The sequence below is a fragment of the Leptonychotes weddellii genome, chromosome 9 (assembly GCF_054177405.1).
Source record: "Leptonychotes weddellii isolate Sample4059 chromosome 9, ASM5417740v2, whole genome shotgun sequence".
Taxonomy (NCBI): domain Eukaryota; kingdom Metazoa; phylum Chordata; class Mammalia; order Carnivora; family Phocidae; genus Leptonychotes; species Leptonychotes weddellii.
The window spans coordinates 87,422,554-87,439,353 of record NC_138377.1 but is presented as its reverse complement, the minus strand read 5'-3'; the positions used below and the strand labels follow the sequence as shown (position 1 = coordinate 87,439,353).

The following is a 16,800-nucleotide window of genomic DNA, read 5'->3' as shown; positions in this document are numbered from 1 at the left end:
AATAATACATTATATGTTTAAAAAAAAAAAAGGAAGAAGAAGATAGCAGGAGGGGAAGAATGAAGGGGGGGAAATCGGAGGGGGAGATGAACCATGAGAGATGATGGACTCTGAAAAACAAACTGAGGGTTCTAGAGGGGAGGGGGGTGGGAGGATGGGTTAGCCTGGTGATGGGTATTAAAGAGGGCACATTCTGCATGGAGCACTGGGTGTTATATGCAAACAATGAATCATGGAACACTACATCAAAAACCAATGATGTAATGTATGGTGATTAACATAACATAATAAAAAAAATCAGAAATCTGTTGCATTTCTATACATTAATAATGAAGCAGTAGAAAGAGAAATTAAGAAAACAATCCCATTTACAATTGCACCAAAACTAATAAAATACCTAAGAATAAACCCAACCAAAATGGTGAAAGATCTGTAATTTAATTTTACAAAACATTGATGAAAGAAATGGAAGATGATACAAAGAAATGAAAAGACATTCCACGCTTGTGGGTTGGAAGAACAAATATTGTTAAAATGTTTATACTACCCAAAGCAATCTATACATTTAATTCAATCCTTAACAAAATACCAACACCATTTTTCACAGTACTAGAACAAAAAATCCTAAAATTTATATGGAACCACAAAAGACCCTGAATAGCCAAAGCAATTTTGAAAAAGAAAAGCAAACCTAGAGGTATCACAATTCCAGATTTCAGGTTATATTACAAAGCTATAGTAATCAAAACAGTATGTACTGACACAAAAAATGCACACCAAGATCACTGGAACAGAATACAACACCCAGAAATAAACCTACAATTATATGGTCAACTAATCTTCGACAAAGCAGAAAGAACATCCAGTGGGAAAAAGACAGTCTCTTTACCAAATGGTGTTGGGAAAACCGGACAATAATGTGCAAAAGAATGAAACTGGAAAATAATGCTACATGGAAAATAATGACATGGGACCACTTTCTTATACCATACACAAAAATAAATTCAAAATGGATTAAAGACCAAAATGTGAGACCTGAAACCATAAAAATCTTAGAAGAGAGCACAGGCAGTAACATCTCTGACATCATCTGCAGCAACATTTTTCTAGATATGTCTCCTTAGGCAAGGGAAATAAAAGCAAAAAGAAACTACTGAGACTACATCAAAATAAAAAGCTTCTTTTTTTTTTAAGATTTCATTTATTTATTTGAGAGAGAAAGCGAGCAACAGAGAGAGGAAGCATGGGGCGGGGTTTGGAGAGGAGAGGTAGAAACAGACTCTCTGCTGAGCAGGGAGCCCGATGTGGGGCTCCAACCCAGGACTCCAGAATCATGACCCGAGCCGAAGGCAGGCGCTTAAATAACTGAGCCACACAGACACCCAAAATAAAAAGCTTCTGTACAACTAAGGAAATAATCAACAAAACTGAAAGGCAACCTATGGAATGGGAGATATTTGCAAATGACATATTCAATAAAGGGGTAGTATCCAAAATCTATATGGAACTTATAAAACTCAACACCCCAAAAAACCAAATAATCCAATTAAAAAATGGACAGAAGAAATTAACAGACATTTCTCCAGAGAAGACATAGAGATGGCCAACAGACAAATGAAAAGATGCTCACCATCACTCATCATCAGGGAAATGCAAATTAAAACTACAATGAGCTATTACCTCACACCTATCAGAATGGCTAAGACCAAAAACACAAGAAACAACAAGTGTTGGTGAGGTTGTGGAGAAAAAAGAATTCTCTTGCACTGTTGGTGGGATTGCAAACTGGTGCAGCCACTGTGGAATGTATGGAGTTTCCTCAGAAAGTTAAAAATAGAACTACTCTACAATCCAGTAATCACATTACTGGATATTTACCCAAAAAATACAAAAACACCAATTTAAAGGGATACATGTACCTCTATGCTTATAATAGCATTATTTACAATAGCCAAATTATGGAAGCAGCCCAAGTGTCCATCGATAGATGAATGGGTAAAGAAAATGTGGTATATCTGCAATGGAATATTATTCAGCCATAAAAAAGAATGAAATCTTGCCATTTGCAATGACATGGATGGAGCTAGGAAATATTATGCTAAGTGAAATAAGTCAGAGAAAGACAAATACCATATGACTTCACTCCTGTGTGGAATTTAATAAATAAAACAAATGAACAAAAGGGGAAAAAAAGAGAGAGACAAACCAGAAAACAGACTCTTAACTATAGAGAACAAACTGATGGTTACCAGAGGGGAGATGGTGGGTGGTTGGGTGAAACAGGTGATGGGGATGAAGGAGGGCACTTGTGATGAGCACTGGGTATTGTATGGAAGTGCTGAATCACTACATTGTGCACCTGAAACTAGTATGACACTATGCTAACTATACTGGCGTTAAAAATTAAAAAATAAAACTATTTGAAATTCTAGAGTTTAATATACAGCTAGTTGCCAAGATAAAGAATCAATATCACACTTAATGCATGTCTAGACCTACATACATACATGTTTTAGAGTATTATAAATTGTTTAATATTGCAAAATATTCCTCAGTTAATGCCTACAACTGATAAGAATACCATGTTAATTTGTGACTACCGTAAAAACCATCCCCATTGGAATATGAAGAGAAGCAAGAAAATGGACACTTGGCACTCTCGGGCAACAATGCCCACATTTTGAAAGCCTGTTGCATTCATGCTGTCTGAGAGACAGCTCATTTGTCCTTTTCCTTACCTCCACGCATGCACTGCTCAAACCCTCCCTGTGCACTCACGAGGACAATGCTTCACACGCTCATCTTCCAGCACTCACGCTGTCTTTTGTCTTCAGAACACAGGACAAGAGATGAGGAAGAGCATTCCCTTGGGACCTGAACTGTGTTAGTGGTGACAGTGGATGTTTAGGGCTGACTAGCACCGAAAGTCAGATCTCGAATGACCGAGGTGCCTGGGTATTTTTATTAAATTGGCTCTTTTTGTATTTGTAACTGCAGAGCACTCGATAGCGACATCCCTCTGACTCAGGTATTGCTTATGTGGTCTCCTTCCAGCCCCCCTGAGCCGACCAGGGGCCTTTTATTTTTTTCTTTTTTCCTCTGCTTCTTCTACTGGGAGCAGCAAGGGGAAGATTTACTCACGCAGGCACTGTTTTTCAGACACTGAAGAGGATAAACCACTTTTGAAATGCAGTAAATCTTGTGGGCCTGGGTCTATGTGTTGTCAATTATAGAGATTTTTTCCTATGAGGATCAAATTATTAATTCTTTGAGGTGTGACCAGACCTTATAGTTTTCTTTGTCATACCCCCAGGGAGTCTGGCCAGTGCTAGGCACGTAAGAGGCCATCGGTAATAGACATAAGGAATATTGCAGTAATTCATTTTAAAAATATTTGACAAATGTGCCCTTGATGCTATAGCAAGGATATTGGCACTGTGCACTTCTATCATGGAAAATAAGAAATGTGGTCTTTTCATATTTCAGGTGTCGGCTTGAATGTAAGGAGTCTAAAATGAAAAAAGAAAAAAAGACTTATAAAGCCCCAGTATGGTAGCATGCACGTATCCTGAAATACCCTTACTGTCACATCGCAGACACAAGTCCAAAGTCACTTGTTTAATTCTTGCTCTGACGTGGGACCAGGGGTTTCTGATTATTTTCCTCACAATCTTGCCACCTCTAAAAAGAGTCTTTCACATGAATTCTAGCTCTCAGCCACCTTTCCTGAAACTCATGGCTTTTTCGGGATTACTAAAAATGTCTATTTTTTTCATAGAAAAATCAAAAAACAGAATTTCAATAATTGAAAATATTGTGGAAATTCATTTTAGGTCTCTGAATTGTCTAGATTCCAAATATAACTGATTACTGAAATAATCAGTTCCCAAGGTAATGTCTGGTCATATCTTTAAATCTATAAAGTCACATGAGTTTAGAATGATGCTAAAGTATATTACAGCAAATTAAAGATTTTGTTTCATTTGTGATATTAATTTTTCCACTGAGTTTATTTTCTTAAGCATTTTTCATGAAAAAAATGCATGTTAGAAAAACCTCAATAATTTATTTATTATTATTTTTTAAAGATTTTATTTTATTTATTTGACAGAGAGAGAGAGAGAGACAGCTAGAGAGGGAACACAAGCAGGGGGAGTGGGAGAGGGAGAAGCAGGCTCCTGGCCGAGCAGGGAGCCCGATGCGGGGCTCGATCCCAGGACCCTGGGATCATGACCTGAGCCGAAGGCAGACGCTTAACGACTGAGCCACCCAGGCGCCCCAAAACCTCAATAATTTAAAGTGAAAATCTAGACCTGTACCGGTTTCATATCAAAAAGGGTCTGCAGAGGTGTATTTCTTTTGCAGTTCCGATTCTCATATTTCTCTGGAAAGGCAGTTGTCTCTGGACAATATATTGTCTTTCCTATGTTAGCAGGCTCCTAAAACTCCTTACAGGCATTACAGTATGCAGAAATGCAAAAACTGAAAGTTCACGCTGTTTTAGTTCTATAACAGATTTTTCTTTTTTCATAGCAGAAAAGTTTGCATCCTTTCAACTGGCAAGCAGATGTTGCCCTCGTGCTGCCTCCATATTCATTAGCCCATAATGAATCTATTAATTGAATATGTAAGTTTGGCTAATTAGATGTAAGACATTTCTTCAGATTTAAAGGGTAATAATAAAAAATTTAAACTGCAACACCAGATTGAGCATTTAAGAGTTGATAAATGTGAACTGGAAAGTGCACAATTCCAATATAAATTAGTTAATTGCCTCTGCTAATTTAGGTGAACTACATTAGCAGAAAGGTCAATCCATTTGAGGCTTGATGTGTTTTTCAAATACTAAATTAAAAATAGCAAATCAAAGAACACTACAGAGGAGGAAGCATGGAATCTACTTTTCCAACCCAGAGGTTGCAGAGTGGACTCAAGTAAGTCCACGGAGTTAACCTTCTGTGGATTAATCAGTGGTTTTTAAAATAGGTTGTGTCTTACAGACACCAGGAAGCTTTGTTAAAAATAGCAGTGCCTTGGGCCCTACCTGAGACTAACTGAAGTCTTCGGAGGTGGAACGAGGCCTCCAAATTTTTTAAGGCTCCCGACATGATTATATTGGAAGCTGAGTTGAAAACCATTGGGCCATTCCATGAATGTCTGATCTCCCCAACTAAGCAGGAGTAAGGTGGCAGTATCAATTCGTAGTAGGTATGTAAGCATTAGAAACATGACCTAATGTCGTACTTAATGCTTTCTTTTCTTCCTAAGCAAGGAAAAAATTCAGCTGCCCTTGGTCCCTCTACCTTCTCTTCTAGCTAGGTTGGTACCAAAAGGTCTTACTCTTGAGAACATTTAACTTGGATTTGGGAAGTGGGAGGAATCTCAGCTCTGAGTATTTGCTTCTGGGAATTGCGATTTTACAAACAGCTCACCTCTCCAATCACATTAGCTGGCTTTACACTAAAAGATGTCAAAGGAGTTCTTTTTTGGGCCACGTTTTGGGAGATGCTATCTTTACCACTGTGTGTCATATGCCCCCCACAGCTCCTAAAAGAGCGTGAGGCCCGTGGAAAGGCCAGCAAAGGGATTTGCCAACAGGCTGTGCCCTGCCCGCCACGGCCTGTCGCCTTCATTGTGCACCACATCTTCTGATTTCTTTCCTGTCTCATCCGGCACTTGAATAGCTTCATGTCCCCAGCCCCTGTCATCCCACACGCTTCTTTTTGTTCTTCGGAGACTCCATGGCAATGCTTGGCTCCTAATGTACCGTCAGGGAATGGTTGTTCAATTGGAGCTCTGCGACCAGTAGAGGGAGGACAGAGTCTATGTTTAGCATTGGTAGTCAGGGAGTCACAGACGCCCTGAAAGGGGGAAGCAGGAGACCCGTCCTCTGCAGTTTGGGGCGGGATGTCCACATTGGATGTCAGTGTCGCGGCTCTGAATGCCTCCCAGTTTTGCCCTGTGTCTTTCAGAGCTTGAACTGTGTGGTTGAGAAGAAAGAAGCAGCATTCCCCCTCTGTTGTCAAGACGTCTAAAGTGGGAAGATTTTCAGAGGCTCGTTTCAGCATGTAAAAGAGAGACGATGACTGTTCAATGAGCCTCGTCTTCTTGTGAACATGGATACGGATCCTTGCCTCAAATATCACCAAAGTTCATGTGACCATTCCATATGAAGAAAGACCCTTTGGATGACTGACCGCCTAAGAGCAGAAGGACTTGGGGAAGGAGCTTATGTTTAAGAATGGGAGAGCCCTAAAGTAAGTAGCAGCAGTTAAGAGTTACATGTAGATGTGAAGAATTTTAAAAGTGAAAGGAAAACTGCAAATTAAGGAACATGAAAGGAAAACAGAAAAGCAAACTTAACTTAGTCACATGCCAAAGGAGTTCTTTTTTTTTTTTAGTAACCCTTCCTCACCCACCATGATAAAAATAGTTGCTCCCCATTTGAGACACAGCCATGTGACTGGTTCAGGGATGCTCTGGACTACTGTGTGAGCAGGACTGTAGGGGTCTGAGCACTTTCCTTTGCGCTAAACTCGGCGAATAAACACTATCATTCTTTTCCTAAAAGTCAAAAGCTTTTTTTAAAGCTTTTTAAATGAAAGTCCCTCTCCTAAATTAACTGTAGTTAATTTGTCTGCATTCTGAGATCTTTTCCCATCTCCAGCTTAATTCAAATTAAAACTGTAACATCGCCAAACAGTAGCAGATAAAATACACTAAATCCCAACTATTGCCTATTGCCATTTCCCGTTCGTTTGCACATACATGCCATCAACTGCAGGGGGGGCTAATGCCCTGTTCCTCAGGCCTGGCAGAGAAGGCTGCGTAGCTGGGATTGTAATTTCTCCCTGTGCCTGTTAAGTGTGACTATTGATAAAGTGCTGAGCTCATCCCTGCCCCTAGATTGAAGCCTCTAAAACATATATGAGGTGCAACTGGGCTTTACAACGAAGACAAATCTAGTTTCCACTTTTAAAATAGTCTCTCGGGGCTCCCAAAAGGTAGAGGATATATTTTAAAAGGAAAGAGCAGTGTTTTGTATCAAAACATTATTTTTGGAGTCATAACCAATTAGGAATCTAATCCCTGCAACCATAAATACCCCCTTTTCATAGAATACAGTGACCAGAGGCCACACTGGGGTATGAGGGACTTAATATGAAGAGAATTTTTATGGTTAATAAATGCCCCAATCTCAGCCTCTTTTCTTCTAGATGTTGGAAGGAAGAGGATAATTAAATGAGTGTTTAGATCCCAAATAAAAAGTTAATATTCACGTTAAATAAAAATATAAGTGAATTTGTTTATAGAATGTGAATTTGTTTCAGAATGGGTCCAAAATACTTCATTAAGCATTTCTGGATAAAAACATGTAATGCTCTCTATAAGCTTTTGTTAATAAATTAAATACCATCTCTCTATAAATATACTTTGCATTAAGCTTTCCTGTTAGAGTTTTCAGGAAACATTTTAAATGAAGTAGCTGAGCATATCCCGTTTGAGATGAATGAGATCATTAGGAAACACTTATATCTGAAATAAGCACTGAGATCATTCTGCATACAACCCAAGGGCCCTAATTTTTTAAATATTTCAAACAATGTGCTCCTTTTAAATCATTAGACTTAGAGACATTTAAGGAACTGATTCAATTAACCCGGAAGAGAGAAATGCTATAATGTGTGATTTATTTTTGCAGATAAATTAAAATGCAAGTGTATCTGTTAGAAAAGGTGGGCTGTCAGCATGGTTAGTAATGGGAACAGGAAGGCAATTAAGCAGGGCCACCTGAGGCTGAAATAGCCCCTGAACATGGAAGCTTGAAGTTCAAGCTGGACATTGCTGTTGTCAAAACCAAAAGTGTTCCTTGGTTAGGAGGAACTGTTTCCTTCATTGATTTTCTAAAGCATGTTTCTCAATTTGTTCCTCCATAACTGCAAACTAAAAATAAGCCCAGACTGCTATGGTTTCATACCTTAAAAAAAAAAATCTAACTTCACATAAAGCGGATGCCTTAAAATTACAACTTTGCATTCTATTATTTAGGTGAGGAAATATGAGGCAAGAATTTATTTTTCTCCTCTACAACTCCAGGATATTGGCTCCACCAGGCCTAATAAATTATTTTCACAAGGAAATAGAGCATGCTGTAGCTTGTGTTCCCTTGTGCAGGGGGTTTTATAAACAAGATGTATCCTAAACAATAAATAATCACAGATGGGAGAGAGTGGGAGAAGGAAACATTATAAGGGTGGGGAAAAAAATGTTTCTTCACCAAATCATGGAAAAGAGTGAATTTCAAAATGCTAGAAATCTGAAGGGAAGATGGCCACTTTAACTTACATGGAGAAATCTATAGAGGAAATGAGAAAATAATAGAAAAGAGTAAAAGAAAGAGAAGCGAAGAAAAGACTAAGAATGTGAGAAGAGAGGTTCCAGCAGCCTTACGAGTAAGTAGCAGCAGAGTTAAGTCCTACGAACAGAAACGAAGAAAACGTACACTGAAGAAGTCGTTATAATTCCATGTTCTTTCCTGCTCAATCTTGTCCCCCATCTTGAATTGGACCAAAAAAAAAAAAAAAATGCACTAGACCTTTTGGAGCTGTTTATGAGGAGAAGCTCAGAGATTCTCATTTCCTTGCTTGGAGAAGAGGGAATCTCTTTATTTGCTCAATGTCACTGTGTAACAGATGCTAATGATTCCATCACACTGCTCCTTCCCTGGGAGAAGATTTTCCAGCCATGGTGCTAGAACTGGAGTTAGCAAGCAAGAAGTGGGTCAAGGGGGAACAACCCTGTCTTATGCTTGGAGAAGAATACAGCTCAGTGGTTTCCAGTTTGTGAGAGACTTTCCTGACAATATTCATTTATCAGTCTAATTTACACAGATTTCCTTTTTCTCATGCTCAGAATTTTTTGATGGCTTCTCAGTGTCTCAAGAATTAAGGTCCTTACAACCTGAGTTAACTGCCTTGCCAGGTTCATCCTCTGCCCCTCCAGTCACATTGATGCCCACCCCCCCCCACTCGCATTTCTAGGCCTTTGCTCTTGTGGACTCTACTGCCTACTCTGTCCTCTCCTCCCCTGTGGACGTCTCACCTTTCCTTTTAAGGCCCAGATCAAAGGCCAGCGATCCCAGAGAGCTGGCCTCTTCCTTAGTGGAGCCCCAGATCATTCGGTTGATGCTCTGTTGCAACTTTTCCCCACAGCCCCTCATAGTCAGCGATCTATCTCCCTGTGGGGAGAGGATTCCAGCTCGCTGATGGTAAGGGCTACCCACCTTGTTTGTAACCCAGCCTCCAGTACTGTGCCTTGCAAAACATGGCAGAATTGTTTCCCGAGCGCCAGTGATTCTCCCTTGCTACTCTCTTCTCCCTCTCTCCCCAACTAACTCTGCGACTTTATTTTTTTATTCCTCAATTATATCTCCAACTCTCCAAGGCTTTAAAAAAAAAAAACCACCTGTATCTCATGAACATAGACTGTTACTGGAACACAGTTTTTGGCCACAGTGATCCCCTTGTGAATTGAGATCTTTCTATTGCCTAAAGCTGAGGTAATTCACTCACGTAACCTTGGGTAGTTACTTTGGGTTCTGAGAGGCTGGAATTTATTTCTACAGACCTAATACTAAAATGCAATAGTTTTGTCTATTTCTACTGTTGGTTGGTATCCAGGCACTGAGTGTTAGGCATTTTTAGTTAGGGAAAGTATCTAAGGCAAGATCTCTTCTGGCTGACCCTTAACATCCGAAGAAATGAGGTTGTAAGGGCTCTGAATATGGCATTAAAGATAAGAATCAGTAGGCCCCTGTCAATCTTACACTGGGAGAGAGGGGGAGACATGACCTATTAAGGTCTTTTTATCTGAAGCCCAGATTTGGCCCACCCAGCCCAAAGTCCATTCTGGGATGGGATCTCTGAGTTCTGGACGTACACTTATATGCTGACCTCTAGGATCCCACAAACTAGAAGAAGGCCTGTTGGAGCTACATAAACACCTAAATTAGGGGGGTATAGATATGGAAGCTCAAACCCAAAGGGGCAGCCATGTGAGGAACCCCATGTCTGAAGGGATGATAGCTGTTGGCGTGAAAAACAACAGAAAAGCAAAGCAAGTATATCGTTGTGTTATTTGGGGGCGAGGAGTTAAGCGCCGGAAGGGGGGATCCAAGAAGAAAGATAGAGGGGCCAATGAAACATGCAACTCTAAAGAGCCTGTAAGGACCAACACCCCGCATCCTGGGGCGCAGCCCAGACCGCCCGGGACGGTCCCAGCCGGCAGAGGGCAGCAGTTGGGCGGGAGAAGCCGGGCGAGGGACGCCTTGCGGGGATACTTAATTTTGAGTGTGGGGCGAAGGACTCGCACTCATCACTACCGGTCCCGGACCCTGCGGCCGCGGGCGGAGCTCGGGCTCGGTTGTGGGCCGTGGGTGTGTGCGGGGCCGCCTGCCCGAGGAAGGAGAGCGGAGGGCGACCCCTGGGTCTCCGGGGGAGAGGGGGAATGCGCTTTCGGCGGGCCCCGGGACGCGGGTGGGAGGGGCTCCAGACGCGCCCCAAGAGCCGCCCTCCGCGCCCCGGAAGCTTCCTCCGCCGACACCGCGTTAGCCCCCGCTCGCTCTGCCTCTGGGGCCACGACCCGCGCGCGACATCCGCCAAGGTGTGCCCCCGGCCGCCGCCGCCCGTGCCGGAGCGAGGCCGACCCCGCTCTCCGAGCCCCGCGCGGCCGCGGCGCGGGTCCCGGCTCTGGCCGTCGAGGCCTGCGGCGGCAGCGGGGTGGGCGTGGGTCTGTGCCCGCAGCCGGCTTGTCGCCGGCCGCACTTGACCGTGGGCGCCGAGCGAACCGGCCGCGCGGCGCGGGCGGCGGGCTTTATGTAAATAGGGGCTGCGCCCGGGCGTCCTAGGTAGGATGGACCAGCCCCCCGCGCCTCGGCCCTCACGTCCAATAAGAAAAGCCCCAGCTTGACACCTGCCTATATACAGGCGAGCGCGCCCCCGGCCCGCGGACCGCGCGCACAGCCCGCACAGCCCACGCCGCGGGCGAGCGAGACCTCGGCCCGCCACCATGACTTCCAGTAAGATCGAGATGCCCGGCGAGGTGAAGGCCGACCCCGCCGCCCTCATGGCGTCCCTGCACCTCTTGCCATCGCCCACGCCCAACCTCGAAATCAAGTACACCAAGGTAAGCGGCCGGCGAGGACCTGCCGTCCGCCGAGGCTTTCTAGAACCTTCCTTCCTGTCCCTGATCTGTTAGGGAGCGAGCGTGGCGTGACGGCCTCAGGGGCCGGGATGGCCGGGGCCAGCCTGTCATCCCCGCGCGGCAGAGGGACGCCCCGTCCTCGGGCTTGGGGCATCCGAAGTCCTGCGGGGTCTCGCGACGCCTTAGGGACTCACCCCAACCTGAAGCGCGGCGCCGGGGGTCGCGGTCAACGGCTCCTTACCCCTGCCGCGTCTGCCGCTGCCTTCTGATCCGATTCTCGCGGTCCGGACTGCCGCGGGCAAGGCGTCGGCACCGCTTCGACTCCTCAAGTGGGGAGGAAGGGTTCCCGCCAGGTGGGCCATGCAGCCCGGCCGCTCTTCCCGGCGGCCCTGCGCCTTCAGGGGCCGCTGGGCTGCGCGTCCCGCTCGGTCCTCAGAAGCCCGCCCGTGCAGAGCGGCTTTCCCGGAGGCACTGACCCGGCGCGCGGCGCTCCGGCCGCCTTTGCAGATGGCGCGGAAACCTGGCTGCTGGCGACCGGCAGCTCCACTATCGGCATTTCGTTCGAATGTTGTAGGCAGTGGCGGCTCTCCTGGAAAAGTCGGAAACTCTCTAAATGTGTGCAAACTAACGGGCTCGCTGTCGGACGGAAAAGAAATTATTTTTTATAACGAACTCTGACATCTTGGGTTTGCCAAGCAGGATTTTTTGTTGCTGTTGCACCACATAAAAAAGAATATGCGTTCGCTGCCTTAATGTAAATTGAATTTACTTTCTATGAATCCCACATAGAAAAAATATATTAATTAGACACACGGGGGTGATTATAACGTTATAGCATGGGGGGGGGGGAGATAGATGGGATTGAAAGTCATGTTCCCTGGAGTTCATTTTACAGTTCTCTTGTTTGATTTTCTATCCTTTCAGTTGATTTCTACCCCAAATTTCTTCCGATTAACTTAAACACACACTGCGCGCACACAATAGGGTTAAAGTTGTTTTCCATCATGCTTATTACGAGATAAACTAAATTTGTTGAGAAATAGATTGTTTGGTTTTGGCTTAATGGTTGAGAGAGAAATTTTTTCAAAATCCGAATATTGAAATTTTACTTGTGTTAGTTTTAGAATACAAGCCAAGGTGATTCGTGTTCTGAACGCCCGATTTATGATGGGTTTGATGTACCTGTTAGCTTTTTTAGATGGTGTGACAAATTTTTGAAAGCCGTTTTAATGGGAGGTCGTTAGTGGTTACAGCCATTTAGATAGTTTGCATAACAATAGTGCCAATGTGGGGGCACATATCTGGGTTTGGGAACGATTGGGGAAAGTATACAGCATAAACGTTTTGTTTTATGAGGGTCCCTAACCTCTTCAGCCTCTCTTTAAAGGTCTTAAGTTCCAAGATCTCCCCGTGAGACAGGAGCGAACTCTTATATTTGGGAGGATTCGAGTTTAGTCTTAACTTTTGTTTGGATTTTCCTCCCAGCCCCGGAAAGGAGTTTTAGGTATGCAGTAGGTATCCCGGAATTTAATTTGGAAGCTCTTCCAGTTTTCTTTTTTTCCCAACTACCCCTGCTCTCTTTTTCTCTTGTTCTCCCCCAGTAGGAAAGACAACTGATTTATAGCTAATTGAAGCCTTTAATGTGGAGTCTTTTAGCTCCGGAGAGACTTTTATCCAGTATCCACTTTCCCACTTATTACAAAGAAAAACAATCAGAAATGAAATAATGGATTGTAACTTGACTCTTTAATTTGTGGGGAGGAGGCACCTTATTTTTGGCTTGACAAACAACCCTCATAAACATTGAGTAATGTTAATCTAAAGGCAAGCTCTTTTCACAGAACCTTGTTAAATCAGGTATCTGTGAACATTCCCAGCAGCTTTCCTCCTCAGCTTTTTAGCGAGGCTTCTAAATTTTCTGAGACAAGCGTCATGGGCGAGCAGCTTTTTTAACGTGAAGAGCAGTGCTCTGTTGGTAGCTGAGGGTAGTGGGTAATGATTTTTTACTTAAAAGGAAAGTAAGATTAGCGGAAAGGTTTCTGAAAATCACTTATGATCAGAAGTGAGGGGTATTGGTAATTTGAAACAGAAGAATGAAAAAGGTAGAATGGACAGCTCATCCTTTAGAACAGTAGTACCACATTCATCAGGAATTTTTAAAAGAGTAATGGCTTAGAAATTACTATGCTGGAGGGCTTGTTGAATAACACATAAGAAACAAATACGGTGTTTGTGTCACAAAGTGGTACAAGATAAACAAGACGGATCCTACATCATTTTTGTCTTCTTAAACGAATACCTCTTTAGGGAAGGATATTACGACAGGATTTTTAAATGTGTTTTGGGGACCAACATGAAGTCACTACCTACGTGTAAATGGTCAGATTATGAGAATTTCAAGTAGCATGCATCCAGAAAACTTTGCATTTGTGATCTTGTATTGTCCTGTATTTTTTTGCCATACTTCTTCTAAAAGTATTTGGCACTTTTTATAAATGGTGGAATGGGGGAGATCATCAGAAATGAAAGTTACACCTTTGTCAAAGGTCCAGTGAAAATACTCCAAAATTACGGTTTGGTCTCCACGGATGCTGAAAGGGCTAAAGCTGTGCTCCTATATTGACTTTCACGCAGTTATATTTAGTTTTAAAAAGAAGCCTACCTCTCTGAAGTTCTAATACCCATTTTAGACTAAGGATCAATGGCAGTACCATCTTTGGTATATGTCTAATTTTATTTCCTTAATGCAGTGAACTAGATCCCAAGCTTTAAAAATGATTGCTTACTAAGGAATATGGTGGTGGTGGTGGTTGTTTTCAAAGACCGCGTTAGTCAAGAAAGAGTGCTAAGTCCACCCGCAAGAAGTAGCAGGGGGACCACTTTGAGGCCAAGAGAATGCATGCTCTCTTGCTTGTATCCTGAGAAGACCGCTTATCAGCGATCGCAGGAACCTGATTGCTTTTAGCCGTGTTTTTATGAATTAAAGCTTTTCGGAATTGTTTATTTTTCATCAGTCTGGTTTTTAAACCTTCGTATGGCTGAATATATTGTAGGAGTTCACACATTGTAAAATCAAGGCTGGCACTTTACTGACTGCCCCTAACTGCAGGGGAGATTTCTTCCAGATTCCCAGAAGGTCTTTGGAATCTTTCGGTCTTTATCTCACCCTACCTTCTCTATTGTCTCTATCATCTCTTCTGGCTCCAGTGCTTCCTCCCCGTTACACACACACAAACACACATATTGTGTGGTCTCTGTGTTGAGCATTTTTTCAGTGACCCTTTATGCCTATAACTAACAGTAACATAAGGGTTGTGTTTTCTTCCAGCATCTGATGCTGTGGGGAGCGAGAACAGAGGGAGGAAGGGAACATTTATGGAGTACTGACTTACTAAACTAGAAGAGAAAAAATAAAAGACAGTCAACTGAAAATCAGAGCTAATGTGTGTTGGGTAACTATTATTTATCTATTTATTCATTTAAAAACTTTTTATTGAACATCTGCTGTTTTCTGGGGTCAACTTTAATTCGGTCCAAAGGCTGTTTGAGTGGCCATCGAGTATTGTTAGTATTCTAACAACAGTGCTCTCCATTATGCTAGTTGGGCATTTGCCTTCCAGGAGCTTAGGGTCTTATTAAAAAGATTGAGTGCCAAAAATTAATCGTCAGCATGGCAATAGTTCAGTCGATCAATGTAATAGCAATGGTGATAATAAAATATATGGTGCCACTTACATTGTTTATGGGGCCTAATGGTTTATTTAGCACTTTCATGTGTATCTTATTTGATCCTTGCAAAACCTTTTGAAGGAGAGAGAATAGGAAGAGGTAGAAATAATTGATAAGGAAGACCTTGGCCTTGACTTTTAAAAAAACTGCTGGAACTTGCTTCACCATATACTTTGTTTTTCCTAACAGTCACATAGTTGTTTTTTATTTTTGTTTTGTTTTGGCTTGGTTTTTTGAAAGAGTTTAAGTGTTTATTCTTTGTGTTGCTTCTATTGCAAACATGGGGAGAACATGTACTGGTCCACTCCTCTTAAGAAGCTGCTACATCTGTGGCTTTTGATTCCCTGACTTTAAATTACTATTTCTGATGTGCCTTTGAGTTGTTGTTGTTGTTGTTGTTAGGTCTAGGGCAAGATTCTTGCCTATCCCAGGGATCATTTCTTAAAAGATGGTGTGGGTCTAGTTGTTTCCAAACCTCTAATCAAGATTGTCTTGATCATAAATTGTGAATCACACGTCCATGTTTATAGGAACCTCAGATTTTCAAAGAATACATTTTCATAATTGTATAGCTTTTTGATGTTTGTGTCATCTCCATTTAAACTAGAGAAGCTAACCATTTTAATTGTAGGGCTTGATTTAGATAACTCTCCTAGGGTTCTGATGCTTTCTACTGTACAGGCTTATGTTACTTTATGGAATCATCATTTGCTAGGACAATTCTGTCTTCCACTTCTATAAAATGAGGAATGATAGTTTTTCTATTTGAGGTTAGAAGATTCTCTGAGGAGCCTGTTCTGTGAGGTCTGATTTCCTTGTAGCAAGGCTGAAGAGAAGCCAGGCATGCGTGATACGTTCTCTGTTGCATTACCCAAGCCCAGTGATCAAACCGTGACCAGATCAAAAACATCTCAAATACCAACATATGTAGTTCTGTCTCAAGTCTTTCTCCGCTGGATAACGAAATAGAAATACTGATGTATATTTTTGTCTTTTTTAGTTATCTTAGTAACAGTTTGCTGTAGTTAGCAAACTACAGACGATCTGCCTGATTTTGTAAATGAAGATTTATTGGAACACAGCCACACCCATTCAACTGCATATTAGCTGGAGCTACTTTTGGACTACGATGGTAGAGTCAAGTAGTCGCAACAGAGATCATATGGCCTACATTTTAGAAGAAGCTTGGTTGGACATGTCCTTACTAGCTGTGTGGGCAGTCAACATGTAGACAGCACACAGGGTCAACTGTGCCTTGAGGCTCCAGAGATGCAATGGTAAACAAGGTATGGATACTGTCTCCTGTTGAGGAGTTTCTTCACTGAGTGTCAATTGCTACATCGGCCAAATGTGAGATAATAGTAGCTACCTTTCGGGGTTTTTGTCAGGACTAAATGAACAACTGGGTGAAAGTACATAGAATGGCGATCAGCCAAAGGCTAACTCCATTTTCATTTTTACGTTTGGAGCTATGGATGAACCGAGGCCCATTTTAAGAAAGATCAGAATTGTATAGTCAATAAAGTTTTGTAAAACAGGCCGTTGTGTACTATTTTAATTAGTCGTAAGAGTTTAATATTCTGGGTAGCTATGGATCCCTTATATGTTTACACTGGATTTTCATTAAATGACATCCCTTGGAGGCTTCTCTACCAAGGTCTTCTCTTTATTAAGAAGTCACTAAATCAAACAATTTCCCAGCCAGTATTTTATTTTATTTATTTATTTATTTATTTATTTTTATTTATTTTTTTATTCTTATGTTAATCCCCATACATTACATCATTAGTTTTAGGTGAAGTGTTCCATGATTCATTGTGCATAACACCCAGTGCTCCATGCAGAATGTGCCCTCCTCAATACCCACCA

The 16,800-nt window shown here is 42.3% G+C and overlaps 2 protein-coding genes across 2 annotated transcripts in view; one reads left to right on the top strand and one right to left on the bottom strand.

The window, feature by feature from the left end:
* AQP9 (aquaporin 9) overlaps positions 1-11,682 on the bottom strand; it is a 94,610-nt gene extending 82,928 nt beyond the window's left edge. Inside the window, exon 1 of the mRNA XM_081831173.1 lies at positions 11,397-11,682. Coding sequence (XP_081687299.1) covers positions 11,397-11,564 — 168 coding nt within the window. The 5' untranslated portion in view covers positions 11,565-11,682. The remainder of the gene's footprint in view (positions 1-11,396) is intronic.
* Positions 10,810-16,800, top strand: part of ALDH1A2 (aldehyde dehydrogenase 1 family member A2) — a 92,396-nt gene continuing 86,405 nt past the window's right edge. The window contains exon 1 of the mRNA XM_006744122.3: positions 10,810-11,184. Within this exon, the coding sequence (XP_006744185.1) occupies positions 11,068-11,184 (117 nt within the window). The 5' untranslated portion in view covers positions 10,810-11,067. The remainder of the gene's footprint in view (positions 11,185-16,800) is intronic.